The sequence below is a fragment of the Bombus flavifrons genome, chromosome 17 (assembly GCF_040668555.2).
Source record: "Bombus flavifrons isolate JBK064 chromosome 17, iyBomFlav1_principal, whole genome shotgun sequence".
In the NCBI taxonomy this organism is placed as follows: domain Eukaryota; kingdom Metazoa; phylum Arthropoda; class Insecta; order Hymenoptera; family Apidae; genus Bombus; species Bombus flavifrons.
Window position 1 is genome coordinate 4579894 of NC_138458.1, and position 23134 is coordinate 4603027.

At 37.3% G+C, this 23134-nt stretch overlaps 1 protein-coding gene and 1 pseudogene across 6 annotated transcripts; both read right to left on the minus strand.

Moving 5' to 3' along the window:
* Positions 1–4971: 4971 nt before the first annotated feature.
* Positions 4972–20847, minus strand: LOC138188626 (glucose dehydrogenase [FAD, quinone]-like). Of its 6 annotated transcripts, XM_069130592.1 has the most exons (5): positions 20803–20847; positions 12043–12107; positions 8181–8393; positions 7377–7547; positions 4972–6960 (listed from the first exon to the last, which is right to left on the minus strand). In XM_069130592.1, the coding sequence occupies exons 3-5, from the start codon at positions 8362–8364 to the stop codon at positions 5459–5461; spliced, it is 1857 nt and encodes a 618-aa protein (XP_068986693.1). In that variant the 5' UTR covers positions 8365–8393; positions 12043–12107; positions 20803–20847; the 3' UTR covers positions 4972–5458. The 6 variants fall into 6 exon arrangements, with proteins under 6 accessions (XP_068986693.1, XP_068986694.1, XP_068986692.1 ...); XM_069130593.1 differs by lacking the exons at positions 12043–12107; positions 20803–20847 and adding an exon at positions 19774–19882; XM_069130591.1 differs by lacking the exons at positions 12043–12107; positions 20803–20847 and adding an exon at positions 19496–19625.
* LOC138188856 (glucose dehydrogenase [FAD, quinone]-like) lies at positions 15830–19630 on the minus strand (annotated as a pseudogene).
* Positions 20848–23134: the final 2287 nt, after the last annotated feature.

Genomic DNA, 23134 nt, shown 5'->3' on the forward strand with positions numbered 1-23134 from the left:
TGCGAGAGTTTCGACTGCCATCCTAGGACTTGGCATGAGTTGAAACGAGGATTAATAAAAGTGTAGCGGCACATGAGTCATCCCCCGACGGTACTCCCCTGACCACTATAAATAAACGAAACACGCTCTTTAGTAGAATCAGTAATCAGTATTCAGTAGTAAGTATTCAGTAATTATTACCTAGTATCCGTATATCAAGTAGCGAACGACGACTAACTCTGTATTCTGTACTTAGAACGATTTGAAATGTATCTGACCATATCAAGTATTAACTCGTTTCATCGTTTGAAACAACACGTTTAATATCAATCACAAAAGAATTCTCAAAGAAAATTAATGTTTGGCAAGTACACCAGAGACTCGAGGAAACAAAAAAGAGAAACGATGAAGCATGCCTGGTTTATATGTACTGCATGCTCAAAATAGCTAGTCATGTGGATATAGAAGAGGAAGCAAAGGTAGAATATATCATAGACGGAATAATAGACAAAGAGAGTAACAAGTCTATACTATACGGCACTACGTCAGTCAAGGGGCTAAGGAATAGATTAGTTATCTACGAAGAACAAAAGTCGACTGCGAAGCCGGTCAAAACCGGAAACAACAAAAAGTACAGTCAATCTGAAAATGTGAAGGATAAAAGGTGTTATAATTGCAATGATAAAGAACATGTGAGTACAGATTGTCCGAACAAGTCGAAAGGCCCTAAGTGTTTTAAATGTAGAGGGTACGAACATATCGCATTAAAGTTTTTTTTTATTATTTAATTTGTACTTTACAATTTGTCCAGCTGGACATTTGGAAATTTTTCTAACTTAATTGCTAAATAACATGTGGTTGGTTACCCCCAGCGGGATACCATCTTCGAGTTTGATTATTTTATTTCTTTAGTGAGGTTAGTGGGGTGTTTTCTCTTTAGTCTTCTTTTTTTTAGAATTTTATTATTTAATTTGTACTTTACAATTTGTCCAGCTGGACATTTGGAAATTTTTCTAACTTAATTGCTAAATAACATGTGGTTGGTTACCCCCAGCGGGATACCATCTTCGAGTTTGATTATTTTATTTCTTTAGTGAGGTTAGTAGGGTGTTTTCTCTTTAGTCTTCTTTTTTTTAGAATTTTGCTCGCTTTAGCAGCCAGCTAGTTTGGATGTGTCGCCGTTCTTTCCTTGTATTTTTCTGCATACCTGCCGATTTCTTTTTTAATCGTTGGTATTTTTAAGTCTTTGCGTATATCCTCGTTTCTGACACGGGGCGTTCTATTGTTCTCAGTATCTTCGATTGTAGCGACTCTAGTTTATTTATGTGGCTCATTGCTGCTGTCGCCCATAGCAGTATTCCGTACGTCTACATTGATTTTATTATCGTTTTGTAAATTTTTAGTTTATATTCTATGCTCTGTTTATTTTCTAGTTTCGACTAGTCAGCCAGTACATCTGTCTTCTTTTTATCCGTATTTTGTCTATAATCGATTTGGTATGTTGTTTCCATGTCAGTTGTGTGTCTAAGTGGAGTCCTAGGTGTAAATTTAATATGGTTACATTTACTGGGGTTTGCTTTTATTTGTTTATCTTGTAGCCATTTTTCTATTTTTCTGATATGCTCTTGTAGTAATGTACCTGCTGTTTCTGGATTGGTGTGCCTGACTAGTACAGCCATGTCGTCCGCGAATGTCACTATTTTGCTGTTGGTAGTTGTTGATATGTCGGCCATGTATAGTGTGTATAATATTGGTCCTAAGACGCTTCCTTGCGGTACCCCTGCCTTGATATCTTTGCTTCAGAATATACATCCTTTATTTTTACTACAAAGGTTCTGTTGCTTAGGTATGATTTGAGTGAGTGATGGATTTGTTCCGGGAAGTGTTTTTTGATTGTTTGTAAGAGACTTTCATGGTTCACTTTGTCAAATGCTTTCTCAATGTCCATGAAGTGCAATCTCAATGTCCTGTACAGTATCGTTCCTTTTCTATTGCTAGTAAAATTTCATTGACGAGTCTATGCATTTGCTCTATCGTGAAGTGTTTGTTTCTGCATCTAAAATGGTGATCTGGCATTAATTCTTCTTTCTTTATTGTTATAATAATATAATAATTTTTTTCTTTATTGTTGGTTTTTGGCGATCGTATATTACTTTCTCTAGAATTTTGGAAAGCATATTAAGTAGTGATATTGGTTTGTAAGATACAGTTTGGTGTGGGCCTTTGTCTGGTTTAGGTAACATTATGATCTGTGCTAGCTTCCATAAATTAGGAAGGTATTGGATTCTTAAAATTGTATTGGATATTGAAACGTATTGTTTTTGAGGGAAGATTTTATCACTGATTAGAATTCCTGGTGCCTTATTGTTTTTTGTTTTCACGATTATGATTCTAATTTCTTGTGGTGTTGTATTAGGTATGGTGTAATGTTTGTTAGTTGGAGTACTAGTATTTTACGCATCTTCGTCTGAATGACATTTCGTTTTAGTGTTGTTACTATTATATGGAGTAAATGTGTTACAAAGATGGCTGGAAAATTCTTCAGCTTGCTCTTCGTTGTTTTTGACCCATATGTTCTGTATGTTTCTGATTGCTGGGATTAGTTTTATTGGTTTCTCTATTTTGTTCGTGGCTTTCCATAGAGTGTAGAGTGTAGTTGGCATTCTCGTGCGCAGAAAGTGCCTGTATGAATTTTGAGAATTTGTTGTTATTATGATCTTTTATTTTACTTTTTATTTCCTTTGAGAGATTGTTTAGATGTTTTTTGTTTGCCAAATGTTCTATGTTCTTGCCATTTTGTTTTAATTTTGTCAAGGTTGTCTGCTGGAGTATGATCAACTAAGCTCAAGACTGGGTGTTATTTTTAATTTGTTTAGTCCTTTTATAACTGCAAAATCAAACAAATCAAGTATTTTGTTTAGATCTGTCGACCAGTATGTTGGTCTTCCTGTGGATAATATGTTGAGATTACTAGTTCTAATATATTTTTAGTGTTCTACCTCAAGATATGTTAATTTTTGAGTTAATTTTTGTCACCTAAGGATTGAAAATACTCTTCCCATTTTTGTAATATCATTTTGTGTCGCGGTGGTGCATATACTGCTGACATCTGGAAGTAATTGCTGTTAGTTTGTATTGTAACGATGGTTGCTTGAACGTATTCCTGACTAATTTGACTATGTATGTGATGTTTGCTAGCAACCTACTCGAGGGCGGTTAGCATCCTTCCTTACCTACTAACCTAGTAGATTAACCAATTAACAGCGACGTCCATTTCGCTCACTTTCCTAACGAAAACTTTCCTTAACGAATCCAGTGATCTCGTATCCTTAGATACACCCATCACAGTTTTCCTCTGCAGCATTATCGTCACAGAAAACACAGTTCCTCGACGTATCTTGAGCAGTCATCATCTTAACTTATAGCGCGCACTCTGCTCAATCGCTATCTTAACTCGATCGGTATCATTCGAGTTGTAACCGAGAAACGCGAATTGTTAATTGCAATCGCGAGCTCTACGTAAAGTGTCGAAAGCGAGCATTGTTAATAAATATACTGTTTAAACATTTCCGAGTGTTTCTTTGGTACCTGTCACGTCCTATCCATCTCATAACTTTAATACGAGCGGATCAGTATGTGAAAATTGGAGCGCCCAAATTAACCGCGGTAGCGTCGGATGGGGACAACACGGACGGTTGCGATGAGGTTTTCGTAGGATTTACAGAGTATTGTGCGAACTGTACAGGTGAACAAACAAGATCTAGCACGAGTACGTGAGAAAGATGCGACGGAGGAACGTCGAAAGTTTCCTTAATATCTCGCAGCGTGATTTCGAAGATGGATGCAAATGAAGTAACAGGCAAATTGAAGTAGTTTCGAATTGGTGACGAGATCATTCAAGTGTGTAGACGTAGATTGCGTGGTATGTCGATCGTCGAGGCTAGAAACGCGTTAAAAACATGTTCGGAACCCATAGAATTGCAGATAGCCAGAGAACCGACTTTCGTTTTAAATGAAGAGCTAGGTAACACGTGAGACGATATTCTTGTATACTTATACAAGATACTTTACATATTTTATATACTTTTCCCACAATATTATTGTTATACAGAAATGTTTTAGTTTCGAGGGCCCGTTGTTGTAGACCATCGCCATACAACTACGGGCATAGCCCGTAGTAGATGATCGGATCAAACGTAAATATTACGGCCATTCTCAAACGTAAATTGTAGGTTAAGGGTTAATTACCTTTAGACACTCTGTTTACTTCGTTGTATGTAATCCTACAGTCATTTGCATAATCTCACAATAGATCAATCGTTTTTGTTTTTGCTTTGCATAGTTAATTTTTTATTATGTTGAGTTCGTTGTATACGAGCAATCCTTGTCCACGCGATGTCACTGCGATCATACGTCTTTCTCTGTTTTCCCAATTAAGAACAACGGAGACAGACATATGCGGAGTTGCACTTATGTAACTGTACACTTACCGTAAAGAAGTGTCTATCTTGTTGATTAACGAGCAACTAATATTAATGTTAAACCATATCTGGTCTGCAGGAAAATTAATTACCTGTTCTGTCAACATTTCCATTTGATTCAGTGAGTTTCGTTATTCGCTGAAACCAAGTGCGTATTGGCTCAAATACAGCAATGATTCAGTAGTTGCCGGTTGCAGGCGTATGGTCGACAACAGTGTGTACACGCCCTAATAATTGATGAACAAAGTTCTCAATGTAATTTCCTCATTTTTCATTTTCGACTAGTTGAAATGCCGAAATTTTGTAACGTCTATGGCCCAACTGTCTGTATGCAGGTGTCAAAAAGAACCAACAATCTCTGGGGTCAGCAAAAATGCTGCCAACATTTTCATCAGCCATAAGTTTAATGTATGTAAGAGTTGACCATAAATTGAATTATAATAAAAAATAATTCGATTCTTGTACATATCTAATTTTATTCTAAAACATTCTGTAATGTATTATTTACAAAAGTAGACAGGATGATTCGATTTTCTTTGTCTGTACCACTATAATAAACATACATACAGATATTGTAAATTCACATTGTTGCGCTATTCAGAAAGTTGACTGCATTCTATCAAATACGTATGTACAAACTATATCCACAGGATGAAGGAAAGAAATTACGAAATATAGTACTCAATGTCTGTAACTATTTTTCTTCATCGACGCTCTGCTTATCTCACACTATACGTTACAATTGCAATGCAATATATCAACATCAAAGGAACGAAACAGGAAAAATTGTTGAACCACTGCTTTACTAACAGTTTGTTCCTCGATAAGTTCAGATAAACAGACTATCTTCTGACTCGAATTCCGCTATTCGCAATATATGATGAAAATATACTTCGAGTTCATAATTATACGTTTCTATTATGCAATAAACAATAACAGTCGCTGTAAATTAATTTGCAAAAACTGCTCACTTATTTACGATATTACAACAAAATTATTCACTGTAAACTTCGTTTCTTGAACCATTCCTCTTTTATCATATCGGAACCCTTCTCTGCGATCATGATAATCGGAGCATTGGTATTACCACTGACTATGTTTGGCATAATCGAGCCGTCTATGACTCGAAGTCCGGTGACTCCGTAAACTCGAAGCCGAGGGTCTACTACAGCCGTTGGATCCGAATTAGGCCCCATCTTGCAAGTACCCACTGGATGATATAGAGTCGTGGCATAGAATCTGACCACGCACTCCCAGTATGAATCGGTATACATAGGAATATTCACGCACCCAGGAAATGGTTTCGGTAATAATTTGCTTCCATAACGTCTAAATGATGCAGTTTTACTCATCTCGACCACAAACTTAATACCTTCTATCAATGTCGCCATATCTTCCGGGTTTTCGAAGTAGTTGGGATAAATCAACGGATGATCGAAGGGATTGTTGCTTCGAAGCTTGATAACCCCTCTACTTTTCGGCCTTATAAGCGTGGGAATCGCGGACCATGCGTCCTTATTAAAAAATTCCTCAAATATAGCGTCGTAGTATTCTCTATTCAGACCGTAAATCTTTCCAAAAGTTCTGCCGCCGTCGGTGTTCTCAGCCAATGCCGCAAAATGCAGTTGCATGTCTGGAAAATCGTCGGAGGCATTCGTGTATTTGGTATTGATAAAAGCTAGTCCTTCGACACCTCCTGGCTCTGTCAAAGGACCGGCTCCGAATATGGCGTATTCTAGCACATATCGAATATCGTACAACCTGCTCTCTATCAACGATATTTCTTCATTCACCAAGAATGCAAGGCCTCCAAAAATTATATGGTCTTGAAGATTATGACCCACACTTAAATTCTGAATCACTGGTATCCCGTGTTCCTTTAAGTGTTCTTTAGGACCTATTCCGGACAGCATCAACAATTGAGGGCTGTTGATAGCTCCTGCGGAAACTATCACCTCCTTGTTGGCATGGACGCGCAGCGTCCTTCCGTCTCTAAAGAACTCTACACCGTAAGCCCTCTTTGACAACGGATCTATTAAAATTTTCGTAACATGTGCGTGCATAGCGACGTGTAAATTCTTACGCGCGCTGGCAGGCCGTAGGAAGGCCTTCCCCGTGGAGCACCGGCTCCCATGTCTAATGGTCGCCTGAGCAATCATAAAGCCAGTCTGCCGTTCTCCATTAATGTCTGTATTCTCGTAACCCATTTCTCGTCCTGCTCCAAGGAACGCATTAGCCAGTGGTGTGTGCCATTTTGATTCTTCGACAGTTAGGTAACCCCCTCTCGAATGATACGGAGTCTTGGTGTAGTTCTGATTCCGATTGTCTTCCGATTTTTTGAAATAACTTAGGACGTCCTTGTAGGACCATCCTGGATTGCCTAGTTGTTCCCAGATGTCGTAATCTTTTTTGTTACCACGAACATAGAGCATGTAATTTATCGTGCTGCTGCCTCCGATCACTTTGCCACGTGGCCACAGGCAGCGACCCTCCTCCATCGCTATAGGCAGAATTTGCGATAAAGTACATGAAAGGCGATGCGAATAATTCGTAATCGACTATTAATATTGGTTGGTGATTGATTTGCGTTTATATCTCTTCGCGTTCGACGATAGGATCATTTGCCGGTTAACGTTTGTGAGTTAACGTTAGAACTACGTAAATGTACCTAAATATTCTATATATAGGTCAGTATAATTCAAACAATATTTTTGTTAAACTAAATAGATCTATACAATTATTTAACTATTTAAGCAAAAATCTGTGTTAATCTAGCTAAAGATATATTATGTTTCTATTAATATTGAAAACAAAAATTTTCCCTCACTATATAGACGTATTGGGTAATTCTGGTATTAGTATTTATTAGGATGTAAAGTTATGCATACATTAGTATTATTAGATATATTAATATACCTTTACAGTAATTTGGACTGGGTTCTGTCGTGTATTTCCAGTCGATCTCGGTGAGCTGCAGAGTGGCGGCAAGAAGAGGAATATCATATATAATACTTCCATCACCACCTGCTTCCAAGAGGAGTACGTTCCAGTCTTCTATCTCGGACAAACGACTCGCCAAGACAGCTCCTGTAATCACGTAAATTGGTAGAACATTAATACAACATTCGTAATAAGAAAAAATTCGTAATAAGAAATTTATTTAAATATCTCTGTTAGGTAAATTATACATTTACACTGTACACGTGATTGTGTGTGTAAGCGTTAGAGGGCGTCCAGGTATCAGTTGAGACAAACGACTATTGGAGGCTGTTAGAAGAATCTAGAAGAGTCGGTTGACAACAAGCGTGCGTGCAAGGAGGTTATCGAGGTCTTCAGAGTGTAATATATATGTATAGCTGTTGTGTGTGAAATAAAGTAAACTATTTGTATTTCCGAATCCTCTCTATACCTTAACAATCTCAAATATTTTTATATCAAAAGTTGTTAGTTGAAATTCAAAATTTGTCGATAGTACAAATCGGATTTCATGATAAACCTAAAATATGTTTACAGAATACACTTGAAATTCGTTTATACGTAGGCAAATAGGAAGTTAAAATTTGTACGCCAATTTGCACAAGAACGCGCAGCGTCATTACTATACTACATAGCAGGTAGAATTATTCTTTTTTCCACGCAAACATACAGTTATGTTTGTCTGTGTCACACTTTTATTAGGTTTATTATGGAATTTGTGTCGATGGCATCGAAAGAACATACCCGCAGAACCGCCACCTACAACTATGAAATCGTAAGACGGCATTAATAATTTAGAAGGAACATTCGTCACGGAGTAATTAACAAAGAAGTACGTGGTGTATAACGACAGGCTCAAGAACGTCGAAAGTGCTGCTGCGGTCTTTTCTGATCGCAATCCTCCGAGAATATTGTTTATGACATCCATTTTGTACTTCTCCGGTTTCCCTTGTCAACCTGTAATAATAAGTCTCGTTACCTTTCTAATAATCTTGCCTTTCTATGCCTAATAATCTTTCTAATGATTTTTACACGTATTACGATTTTATCCAGTTCATATTTCGTCTTTGATAAATAAAATGAATAAATAAATATTTGTTCTTGTAAATTTGTTCTTGACAAAAGATTAATAAAAGCATGTGTGTTTAACGAGCGAAGCTAATTTAATTCTTGCTCACAAAAGATGAAAACGGGAACCTGTACCTTTGAACCATGGTACAATTTTCCTTACTCAGTCTAATTTGAATAATAGTTTGCACACAATCGACATTTACAGGTATCGTACGATGATGAATATTACAGCAATAAATTTTGTTTCTGTTACTATATCTCTTCCACAGACAGGCCATGACATCGTCAGGTGGAAACGTACCACAACGTGCAAGAAACGACCATTAAATCTGTACATTTATGAGGTCAGTTGCTTGATACGTTTCATGGGTACGTAGTACACACAACGCAAAAATTCTTTGAACAGCATCGATACGGAATATGATAAACATTCAGTAAATATTAATATAATGATACGGAAATCTCCAACCGATCGTGTTGCATTTTCTACGCCTGTTTATCTCAAATTTTTTTAATTATTTGTATATTTATTTATTTTACTCATTAACTGATACCTCATTTGTTCCTTCAGACAGCTTTGGGGCTTTGATTGTTACATTCTTGATCAACTTATCTCTGACAGATAATAGCGCAATAAATATCTCTTTGGTAATTAATTAGAAAAGCGTACACCTCGCCAATTTGGACGACCTTGAAACACGTTATCAAGGTTCACATTCTGAACAATCTTTTCCTATATCTATAGACGCCGCTCTATCTTAGTTCCCGAGATAATCGCAAAAGATTTCAATTAAATTTTCATTACAATTATAATTAGTCCTAGTACGAAGATAGCAATTTTTAATTATACAGGATGGTTAGTAACTGGTGGTATAAGCGGAAAGGGGGTGATTCTACGCGAAAAAAGAAGTCGAAAATATAGAATAAAAAATTTTTTTTTTTTAGATTTTTCCATCGAGACAACGATCTACAGCGAGATCCGTTATAACGTACCGCACGCGTACCGAGCGAAAATTCAAAGTCGATTTTCTCGAAAACAAAGCCTCAAACGACAAATTTTTATTCTATATTTTTGACTTCTTTTTTCGCGTAGAATCACCCCCTTTCCGCTTGTACCACCAGTTACCAACCACCCTGTATATAACCACAGAAAATGGATCATAAGTCCGGCTGAATTTATAACCGTTGACGTAAAATAATACTCGATAAATTGATTGACACATTGGACTGTTGTATCCTTCACCGATCCTCAATTGGTCAACAATGTAACAAATAATTCTACCGCCACTGAAAAATTGTTTACAGAGAAAAAACTTGTAAAATGAATTGTTAAATAAAACATATTAAACATAAATTTCGTTCTACCTTGAAAAGTAGATGCAGTAAAAAGTTGTCCAGAATGTTTGTTTTGACGAAATGTATCGGTATCATCCAAATTGATGAGTTGTATTCTGTTCTGAACAATTCTCTGTTTGACATGTACACAAATGGCGAATAAAACTATCGAATATTGGAAAACCTATAACATATACGTGAATGTTATATCTTACGATGTAGAAGATCAGAAATAACGGAAAAATCGAATATTAGCGAAAATGCGGAGATTTTGAGAATACGTAGGTGGATTAACCTCAAACGTAAGAGAGTGCACCGATCAAACGCAAAGTGAGCAGACGAATGCTTCTTCGCTAGCAATCTCCTGAATACTCAATCTTGATTAATTACTCTGTAATATAGCCTATATGCAACGAAGAACATATATATATACTTCAAACAAATATATGCATGTTTCTTATGTAGGTTATACATACTTTGAAAAAATTTCTCATGGAAATAAATCATTCAAGTTGATGCTAAAATATGTATATGCTCATAAACGTGGACGATAAAATAACAACCTTATTTAAAATGACTCGTTACGTAATTGTCGTATCAAAGAATATTTTAAACGAATTATGTTACATTTTTCATATACATGCAATCATCAACCATCAATCAATACATGCGGATCCAGGCGTAGGACGCCCATTTGTATGATATTCAAGGATATCGCAAGGCCTACTGGCTATGCTAAGAGAGATATTATGTCGGGTTGTATAACTAACGCTTTCGAATTGATAATTGACAGACACATGGTGGAATATCGCACTGAAACCGAGACATATCGAGTTTTGAAAAAAAACTGGATAATCACGATTGCTGAGTTACGTAATTTTCTAAAAATTATATATGTCTGGGGCGAGATCATTGGAAGCTTCCGAAGGATTACATAAATTTATTTACATAAATTCGCGCTGATATTCGAAATATGGGACAGATTTACATGTAATAACCAGGCTTGTTATAATCTACATAAAAATATCCCAATAAATGTTAATTAATTTCAATGAAAGCCCGATACAGGTTTATGCAATATATGCTGAATAAACTTCATAAATTTGGCATTAAGTTTTGGTTATCAGTTGAAGTCCAAACAAAATATATTTTAGATCGTTCGATTGATTTAGAAACTCGATGCTCAAGGGAAAAACGCACAAAATGACTTTCTTTTCCTCACATTTATATAAATCAGGAAACTGTACGCTTACTGTGTATAAAAGTAAACCTAACGTAAAAGTTCTCATTCTAAGCACCAAACATACAGATGTACAAGTAGAAGACAATTATAAACGTGTTCCAGAACCCATCACTTTTTATAATAAAACAAAGTTTGGTGTGGGCGTGGTCGACCAGATGGCACGCAAGTATAGTGTAAAAGCAGGGAGTTTCCAATGGCCTCTTCAAGTATATTTCAATATTTTAGTTTTTGGCAGCGATAAGCAAGTTGATATTATGTAAAGATATGAAAACAAGGGGAACATTTGCCAAAGATTAAATGCTTCATTTCATTACAACTTTAATTTTTTCATTTCAACGTCAGAAGTGCGAAAAAGTTGCCAAGTGGGCAACTGCAAAAAAAAAGAAGCAATAATTGTTATATATATTGCAAAAAGATCGTATGGAGAAAATGCGCAAACAAAATTCAGTATATTTGTAAAAAATGTACTCAATAAATAAGATTACCCTATAGCGTTAATATTATTGTCATCATTTCCATGATAATTTAGAGAAAAAGACTTTTTACTTATTAACAATTTATTTAAATGTAAAGCCTAATATTATTCAATTCAAACTTAATTTGAATAAATCGATTTAAAAAAAAATGTGTATTTTTATTCACCCGTCAATTTGACGGGTCCCGTGAAGTTAGGTACACTATATACAGATTTCAAAAATTAGAAGGCCTAGGAAAAAATAATTTTGTGCATAAATTCTTTAGATGATATGATTAATTTACGATGCAAAATGGTTAAAATTGGTGCTATGGTTTTTGAGATATTTCATTTCGAAGTTCGAAATCCGTCAAATTGACGGGTCCCGAAAATCCCATTGTTAAATTCCCTAGAGTTCATCTTGTACCGCAAATCAGACAAAGTATCGAGTGTAATTATATCAGTTACTTTTAGTGTTGCTATTCACAGTTTTCGCCATTTACCTTTTCACGTTTCTCCAAAGTGTGTCGGAATGATGCTCTGACTGATCTCGCACAGCTATACCTTTCTGCGGGGTGATATCCTCGTTTCTTTTCAAATTCAAATACTACTACAGCAATTAAAAAATAAAGCAGGACGAATAATAAAAAACTCACCACTGAACGAGAGGTGCGATTTCAGACGAAGAGATTTACACTGAGGAACAAACGCAATAAAACATAACGTACTTCTATTTGGATATGACGATCTTTCCAACGGTGAGAAAATTAATCAAACCGGCCGAGTAGTATTTGAGGTTACTTTGGACATACTGGCACCCTTATGTGGAGATCTTCTCGCTTTATAATTTTAATATTGGCGGAGCATTTCGATATGTCAACTAGTATCAGACAATTACACTACGAGTATGTCAGGTATCGATAATATGATCAATGTTCACATTGACACGAGTATGATAAAATTATTTTATGCGTGTAGAGGTTATGTGGAGAGGATGTAGGCGCGTGAGAATTAATGGCGAGATTACTTGTTGTTGCAACCGTCGAATATATTTAAATCGATAAATTAATACACAGCCGTAAACGCGAGTCGTTGGTACGAAGTATAAATCGCAGAATAGAATCGCGGAATAAATACTTGTAAAGGCTTATCGCGTAACTTGATAAAGGCTCGTGAGATACTAAGAAATTACTCTCGATGGTTCACGATATGTACTGTCGTTTGCGATCGTGTTCGTTTATTTATACTGGTGGGGGAGAGTCGAAAAATTAAAATTCGTCATGATCCGACGGCTACACGTAGCGATGACATTATCTTTGTCCGGAATTTATTTATCGTTACGTTTCATACGTCAAGGCTATGACAAAGTCCTGATGAAAAAAAACGGCACGTGTCGCTCTCGACTCGCGTCGTCCTTTAACTCCTATGTCGCTACACTACCCGCCTACCAGTGATAACGTTTTTATTACATTGACTTGAGCGTCGCTTTTCTTTTTAATTTTCGTAGTATATCCCGTGTCCAATAATTACAATGCTTAACCGAAACCTGCCTGTAACCAATCCGGAAAACGGACTCTTCGCCCAGACCGCGTAACGTACCTATTGCTGGTGTTTCCTTCATTCTTTTGATTATTGATAATTGAGCCGCTTTCGTTGCGGGCGTTCGTCTGTTTTACCGGAATAAGCACGTCACGGGTTTCGGCGGTTTTCGCTTCGAGGTCCTCTGGTACTACAAAGGCTGGCTTTAATCGGTCTACGGAAACCGTTACGTCGCGATTGTTGACTCTAATTGTGTATGTTTTTTCGCCTCTTCGCGTTACTTTAAACGGTCCGTCGTAAGGCGGCCGTAGATGGCCTCTAGTCGCGTCATATCGTAAGAATACGTACGGCGAAGACTCCAACTCGCGGAAAATGAATATTTTCTTTTCGCCGTGTCGTGTAACTTTCTCCATCCGTTATTTTAGCAGGTTCGCGAATTCCGAGTTGGCCCGCTGATTGGTTGGTAAAAAGAACTCCGCCGGCAATCGTATGCCGGTGCCGTAGATCATTTCGGCTGCCGGTATCGTAGATCATTTCGGCTGCCGTTGCGTTAGGTACTCCTTTATCGCGCTTCTAATGCCTAATAGTACGATTGGTAGAATTTCGACCCAGTTGCTCGTGTCGTGGCACTTGATTGCCGCTTTGAGCTGTATATGTAAGCGCTCTACCATCCCATTAGACGCGGGATGATAGGCCGGCGTGCGTAGATGGGTGACTCCGAGCAACCGGCATAACTCTTCGAACAGACGCGATTCGAATTGGCGTCCCTGGTCGGTTGTTATTTTTAAGGGAACGCCGAAACAAGAGATCCAGGTCAAAAGGAGGGCCGAGGCAACGGTTGGCGCTTCCATGTCAGCGATAGGAATGGCTTCGGGCCAACGCGAAAAACGATCGACACACGTTAGACAATATCGATAGCCTTGCGAATATTGCATTACGATAATGTCTACGTGTATATGCTCGAATCGACCTGCTAATGTTTTAAACGTTCCGACTGGTGAAGCTACGTGCCTGGTGACTTTATTACGTTGGCACGGTATGCATTGTCGCGTCCACGTACGGCAATCTTTGTTTACTGACGGCCAGACAAAGCGTGTAGTCACCAGCTTTTGCGTGGCTCGTATCCCCGGATGGGAGAGTCCGAGTAACGACTGAAATACGTTGCGTCGTAACGGTTTCGGTAAGAACGGCCGCAAGGTTCCGGTCGAAATGTCGCAATATATTTCCTCGTCGGAAAATCTAATTTTCTCAAGAAAATCAAGTAGCGCGAGAATCGGAGTTGAGGATTTGGCGCAGTTCATTGTCGCTCTCCTGCGCTGCTGCTAACGTTCTGTGATCTACCGAGTTTTCCATTGTCTCGATACGGGATAGCGTGTCGACCACCTCGTTTTCTACGCCTTTTACGTACCGGATGTCGGTTGTAAATTGTGCTACAAATATCCCTTTTATTTCTTTTATCATCGCTTCAAATCCTCTTCCATCCTCTCTATTTTTCCCATCATTACCTCCATTCCTCTCTCTCTGGCTGGTGTCTCTTTTTCTGATAAGCTACAACTATCCAATGTGTTTTTGAAATCTTCCTGGTCTCCAGCTTTACCCGCGTTCCTTGGTCTTCCTCTGTTTAACGCCATCTTTTGTTTTCCTACTTTACTTTATTTGCCGCGCTTTTGCCTTCCTAACCTCTTCTCCGTCCACGTGTTACCTTCACCCCAAACCAAACCGAAAGTCGTAAATTGTGCTACATAACCTAAGTAGCGAAATTGTCGCGGCGAACATTTTTCCAGTTTTTGTCGAAACGCGTAAATGAGGGGTTTGTGGTCGGTATAGATTACGAGGTCTCTACCCTCAACGACGTATCGAAAGCGTTTTACAGCGGTGTATATCGCAAGCAGTTCGCGATCGTAGGCACTGTACTTTTGTTGCGCGGTTGCCATTTGTCATTCGCGCGTTGTTGTAAAACGGCGGTAAAAGTCGGACGCGTCTACCGTAAGGCTGACGGGCGCACCGGGCATCGTGGCATCCGCGAGGGCACGTTTAGATTCTTCCATATTGGTCGCTTCGAAAAGTCCGAACGGTGTCGTAATTGCCGTCTTTTCCACGTCCTCCGGCGCTATTGGAATTTGTGGTAAGCGCGAACGAGATCAATTTTTGAGAATATGCGCTTACCGTGTAGATGGTGAGCAAAGTCCTCTATGTGTGGTGGCGTATACCTGTCAGATATCGTGCGAGCGTTTAGCGCACGATAGTCGCCGCATGGTCACAGATTTCCGCTCTTTTCTGGCACGACGTGCAAAGGCGATGCCCACGGGCTTTTCGATGATCGCATTACGCCTTGCTCAATCATGAGCTCAAATTCCATTTTTACCTGCTTGAGCCTATCCGGTGCGAGGCGGCGAGGTTTGTTGTAAACTGGCAGGCCTGGCGTGGTCTCGATGTGATGTACCACGCTGTGCCGAGCTTTCTCTTTCCCGTAAATCGGCGGACGAGTGAGGCGGGGAAATTTCGCCAGCAGTGGGTGGTACGTGCAACTTGTCCTGGGTTCGAGCGTATCTCGTGGATGCTGTCGGCGATTCGGGTCAGTGTTTCGGGCCTCTTATCCTGCACGGAGGCCAGGACATGCTGCACGTGAACCGGCAGCCGGCCTTCCCACACGGTGAAAATGAAATCACCAGATGTTGCGGGCGTGACGAGGCTCCTCAAATCCCGGTGAAATTGGGAAGGCGTTCTGTCGTTCTACGGTGTAGAGTAATAGGTGAAATCGTAGAACTCCTACTTTTTTAACTGTTTGTTTCTCGATAAGCTCGGATAAACACAATTTTAACGGACTAATTTGCGCTTGTTAAAATTTAACTTACTTGATATTCATTTGATGAAATGAATATATTCTGACTTAAATTCCGCTATACATAATATATGATAAAAATTTATTCTGAGTTAATAATTATAAGTTTCCATTATGTAATATAAACAATAACAGTCGATGTACATTAATTTGCAAAAATTGTTCACTCATTATTCAAAATACTACAAAAAAGATTATTCACTCTCAAACTCCGTTTCATCAACCATTCCTCTTTTAACATATCTGAACCCTTCTCTGCGATCATGAAAATCGGGGCATTGAGATTGCCACTGACTATGTTTGGCATAATCAAGCCGTCTATGACTCGAAGTCCGGTGACACCGTAAACTCGAAGCCAAGGGTCTACTACAGCTGTTGGATCCGAATTAGGCCCCATCTTGTAGGTACCCACTGGATGATATAGAGTCGTGGAATAAAATCTGACCATGCACTCCCAGTATGGGTCGGTATACATAGGAATATTCACGCACCCAGGAAATGGTTTCGGTAATAATTTGCTTCTATAACGTCTAAATGAGTTTTACTCATCTTGACCACAAACTTAATACCTTCTATCAATGTCGCCATATCTTCCGGGTTTTCGAAGTAGTTGGGATAAATCAACGGATGATCGAAGGGATTGTTGCTTCGAAGCTTGATAACCCCTCTACTTTTCGGCCTTATAAGCGTGGGAATCGCGGACCATGCGTCGTTATTGAGGAACTCCCCATTTATAGCGTCGTAGAATTCTTTGGACATACACTGAGTTTTTCTAAAAATTCTACCGTCGTCGGACTGCGGCGCTGCTAACACAAAGTGCAGTTCTATGTCTGGGAAATCGTCAGAGGCATTTGCGTATTTGGTATTGACAAAAGCTATTCCTACGACACCTCCTAAGGCGGTAAGAGGACCAGTTCCGAATATAACATATTCTAACACATATCGAATATCATAAAACCTGTTCTCAACCAACGATACTGTTTTATTCACCAAGAATGTAAGGCCTCCCGCAATTATATGGTCTTGAAGGTTATAACCCACTCTTGAATTCTGAATCACTGTTATCCCGTGTTCCTTTAAGTGTTCTTCAGGACCTATTCCGGACAACATCAACAATTCAGGGCTGTTGATAGATCCTGCGGAAACTATCACCTCCTTGTTGGCATGGACGTTAGAACTACGTAAATGTACCTAAATATTATATATAGGTCAGTATAATTCAAACAAGATTAGTTAAACTAAATAGATCTATACAATTATTTAACTATTTAAGCAAAAATTTGTATTAATCTGGATAAAGATATATTATGTATGTTTCTATTAATTTTAAAAATGAAAATTTCCCTCCACTCATATAGACGAATTGGGTAATTCTGGTATTAATATTTATTAGGATGTAAAGTTATGCATACATTAGTATTATTACATATTAATTACCTCTACAGTCATTTGGACTGTGTTCCGTCGTGTATTTCCAGTCGATCTCGGTGAGCTGTAGATTGGCGGCAGTAATAGGAATATCATATATAATGCTTCCATCGCCACCTGCTTCCAAGAGGAGTACGTTCCAGTCTTCTATCTCGGACAACCGACTCGCTACCACGGCTCCTATAATCATGTAAATTGGCAGAACATTATAGAACATAAGTAAGAAAACATCAATCTACTCAAATATTAGAAATACTTTTATTTCAAAAATTTGTGGTTTAATTGATATTAATCATCGAGAAAGGAAAAATATTCAGTCCATACCACAAAACGGATTTCGTGATAAATCTACAATATGTTGCAATAATGTATAATTTATACGATATTTATAATGTAATATATATTTATAACATATTATAAAATAAACTTAATTTACGTTTATATGCAGGAAAGGTGACGATAAAATTTCCTTGTCAATATATACAACAACGTACAACGGCATTATTATACTGCAAAACAGATGGAGCAGCTAAAGGAAGGATGCATTGGGTAATCGAGATGTGTATATTGTTAGATTTGTGTGTTACTTTATTATGTGGATAATAAAGCGCTCCTTCTCGCGTGGAAACACACAGATACGCGCTTCTTTCTCATATTTTCATTTCGTTTATGATGTAATTTTCTATCGATATCATGAAAAAACGTACCTGCAGTACCACCGCCTACGATTATGAAATCGTAAGATGGCAAGAGTGATTCGGAAGGAAGATTCTTCGAGGAATAATTAACAATCGAATATATGACGTCTAGCGATACGCTTAAGAGAATGGAAAACGTCGATCTGACTTCTGATTGGAATCCTGCCAGAATATTGCGGCTGACTTCCATTTTATACGTCTCCGATCTTCTTTATCGAACTGTAACATTAAGATATGACAGCTTACCAATTATCTTTCATAAACTTCTGCAAGTGGCCACTCGCGGCAATTTCGCGAGCTTTCCCATTGACCATAGCATACAATAAATCCTTTTCAAATGCGTAACAACATATAATGATTGAGAAGCTGATAAGTTCTCGCGCATAATGTTATTGGTACTAGAAAGGTTAGAATTTCTTAGACTTATAACGTATCAAGATATAAATGTGTAATTAATATGCACATTTGGGTGATGTTAGCGCGTCTTTAACTTAATATCTACAGGATATATATAAGAAAAATATATCGAGACGATTTCGATTCAGCTTATATTTAGTTCTTCAAAAAATTGTTCCTGCAAAATTGATCCTCTTCTTCTTAGAGAAAAGAATCATGACTTTGATAAGTAGAAATGTACTATCACGAGTAATTAATGCAAATTGGATCTATAAATATCTGGAATTAATTATTACACAAATTTAATGCGAAAGCAGTGAATGTATCAAAGAAACTCTTTGGACAGCATCCATGTGGAAGCTGCTAAGCATTCAGTAATCTCGAACATCATGATGCGTAAACCTTCACCCGGGCATGTTACATTTTTTATGCTAATTTAATCTGAAAGATATATTCATTACTTTATTTATTTGTGTATTATAGCTATTTACTGATATCTGGTTGTTACATTGTCGATTTACTTTTCTCCAACACATAGTAGCGGAATGAATATTCTTTTATGGTAATTATTCTGTAGAAGGTACACATCACCGATTTGAATTGCATTGAAACACAGTTTGAAGGTGGACATTCTGAGCAATACTTTTTTATACCTGTAGACGCCGCTTGGCCTTGGTTTCCAAGGCATTGGCAAAAATATTCAATTACATCCAAGTTACGACGACACTTCCTCCTAGACAGGAGAGCACACTTTCATATAGACCTGTTTTATATAAAGAGAACTCGCTAGTGAGAGGGATAACTATTTTTAATATTATACGAATAAGAAATAGAAAGTGATTAATGGCTTATGGATTGGGCTGTATTAATAGCGGATGGCACAAAATAATATTCGATAAATTTATTGATGCAAGGAATGCTACACTTAATACCGACCTTCAATTTGTCGAAAGTGTCAGATATATACCTTTATTTATTGAGAAATTGTTTATAGAAAAAAACTTGTAAAATGAATTGTTAAATAAAACATATTAAACGTAAATATCTTTCTACCTTGAAAATTAATGTCCAGTGACCGGTGTATGTAGATGCAGTAAAAAGTTGTCCAGAATGTTTGTTTTGATGAAATGTTTCGGTATCATCCAAATTGATGAGTTGTATCCTATTCTAAACAATTCTCTATTTGACATGTACACAAATGGCGAATAAAACTATCAGATATTGGAAAACCTATAACATATACGTGAATGTTATATCTTACGATGTAGAAGATCAGAAATGACGGAAAAATCGAATATTAGCGAAAATGCGGAAATTTTGAGAATACGTACGTAGATTGAACCTCAAACGTAAGAGAGTGCACCGATCAAACTCAAAGGAAAGAGACAAATACTGCCTTGCCAGCGATCCCTTGAATACTCAATTCTAATTAACTATTCTGTTTCTATTCATCATTTATCTCATTATCATCTGTTTTATTTATAGTTTATATGTAACAAGGAACATATAGATATTCATCAAATAAATATATGCGTGCTTCCTATTTAGCATATACGTACGTTAGAAATAATTCACAAGAAAATAAATCAGTCAAATATGCGCTAAGAAATATACTGCTCACAAATATAAGCTAGAAAATACAATTATTGGTTAAAATAACTCTATATAATGGTTGTATTAAAGAATGTTTTGAATAAATTATATTACATTTTGAGGGATTCACCGGATGTATACCATTTAATTTTGTTATATCTCATTCTGTTGCAAATACTTGTACCTGAAAATCAGACAAAATATGGAGTATAATTGTATCACTTGCTTTTTTAAGGTCAATGTCCTTTTTTGTAAGTTCTATGTCGTAGCCGATAAAAAGCACAATCCAATGATCTGTCATAAGGTGACCCTGAGTTGATCTTGTGTCTGAAAATCAGATAAAATACTGGAGTGTAATTGTATCGGTTGCTTTTAATATTTCTATCTAAAGTTTTCGCCGCTTATCTTTGCTGATATCTGCAAAGAATGTAGGAATGATTGATGAACTGCTCTAAGCGTATCTGTCATAATTTTGGCGCACGCTCTTTCAATACGCTCCATCTCCTTTTTTCAATCATTAACTCTAAGGTGATTTCTGAGCAGACACATTATGGCATAAACGCGATAACCACGTTTATTTTTAGTCTTTTATGCTAATGACTTGTTTGAACATGTATTCACAAAAATCTTAATCTAAGTACTACGACTATAACTGTATTCTATCGAACAGTCGAGACTGGCGAGCCTCCGTTCCTGAATCTCGACCCTCTCTTTTCCTTGTTTTGAGCGGATGTTTATGATATTGTGAGAGAAGTAGCATTGCCTACATGCGCGGTGATATCCTCCTTTGTTTTAAATGAATACGCGTGTAGAGAGCAGATATTACAGAGATTTGAAAATAGGGTGCTACAAATAATAGGAAATGCACCGTTATACGAGATGTACGATCATAAAAATTTACAAACAAAAGAAATCAAAGACGAAGGCAGTAAATGCTACAAATGTTACAATATGCTACAAAACACAAGGCACGCGTACAGTAATATCCTAATGCAGAAAAAGATCATGCATTATAGGAACTGGCCTAAATCGACATTCAAAATGTTTACCTATGCTGCAGGCAAACCTCCCATGTTCTTTATTTTCTATTTTCTTTCTTCATTTAATATCTGTACCTTCAAAGACTACCTAGGAAAGTACTGGAAACATCTTATATATTACATTCAAATTTTTATCTCATATTATATTGTAGGCGGTTGCTAAGAGCCACATAAGAACTTGAAAAAAAGCATTCGCTGACTGCCTGGGTGGTTTAACCAGCATCTGCCCAACAAGTGGAAGATCCGCATTCGAAACCTAGTCGAATAACACGAACGGAGGAATGTTTTAGTCCCTACAACGTTTAATTTCATTTGTCTTTATGTATTTAATATTGAGTACTTGTTGTGTATACTTACCCTATACTTATGCAAGAAAACGCAAGGTTTCAAACGTTCGTAACGGTCGGCTGAATTCCATCATCCGTGGATTTAGGAGAAGATAGCGAACACTTGATAGTATAGCAAATTATGCCTTCTGCGTCACTGGCTAGAGGGCCTCGACGGTTTCGTGACGCAACGCCTAAGATACTCGAGTGTTCTTAGTAGAATCGTAGCTAACACGGGAGTACTGCCTATCCTTCGTGTTTTACGCTGATTCAAAGTGCAATGCCGTTATAAAAACACTGGAATGTATTCACTTGAAATTCATTTACATTGAATTTATTATTTAAATTTCATGGTCAAGTTCATTTGAAACATTTTATTCAAGTGGTTTCTTCCCTTACTTTTATATTATACACGGAATTCCCTGCGGACCCGTCCAGGTAGAAAGCTGATATCTTTTTCTATTTATTTCTTGATCTTGTGATGCTTCTGCGTAAACTACAATTTTACTTTTATTCCCAGTAGGAATTAATATATATCGATTTTGTGAACTTCCGGATCTAAATATAGACATATTATTACATAGGCATATTATTACCGATGAGAAAAACATTCTTACTTTAAATCTGTATCTATGTATTTACGAATTTAAACTTACCATTTGTTGATAATTATTGCGAAAGTTTAGCTGGAGCCTACAATAGTTCGAACGTGAAAAGCAGATTGGCGGGAACTGAGAATTCGGGGTTTAGATGCTAGCTCTATCGTCAGTAATATGGTCATATAAACTAATTTCGAAATTGGCTAGGAAAAACCGTCGGAAAACTGAGTCGTCTCTAGTCGTGAAAAATCTACATGGAAAGTTATCGTATTCCAGGATCTTGCGAGACAGATAGAAATGAATCGAGTATTAGTGTATGTCTCAGCAGTCATAGCATGACACGCAAGCGTTGAACCTAACCTTCTTGTTTTCCATGTTGATTTTTCTAATTATTTATGATAATTATGAATGATATGAAATCTATATTATACGAGACTACACAATGATATTATTATGGATCCAGGCTATACATGATTACTTAAGAAGTAACCGCGAATTAGATAATTTATGCTATCTGTGCTGATATACTAATGTTAAAGACGACTACGTATTTTACACCGTGTCGTAAATGTATGTACAGTAGTCCCTTCGATACCATTTTATACATAATCAAATTATATGCATTATTCTGTATGTACTTCTAATGAAAAGCTATAGAAACCAGCATGCATTTCAGATTTCAATATTTTTTAAATATGTTATAAAGCATAACATTTTGAGCAACTTTTTCCTTTAATGTAACTATAAATCAGCATACACATATATTCTGGTACATAGTATCCATGATATTCGCAAAAAATTATCGATATAATTGTGTGTCCGTAATAGCGTATGCGTTAGATTTGATTCCCAAATGCCGGGACGAGTATATTTACGTAAACGAAATCTTTATCCAACAGGCAGCTACATGTACAGTAAGAAGTCGTTCAAAATGTTGATTTCTACGACATATCCAAAAAATCTTCCAAATTCAGTTAGACTTTCTACAGTTTGACGAACTCGCGTTTTTACCCACCTTCAAGTAATGTTATAAAAGAAAGGTCAACATGTAAGGTACGTGTGCATCAGATTACACTTAGCTCGATGGATAGCCAAGGTCACGGCAGACACGCCAGATATCCGTCACTTTCGTTC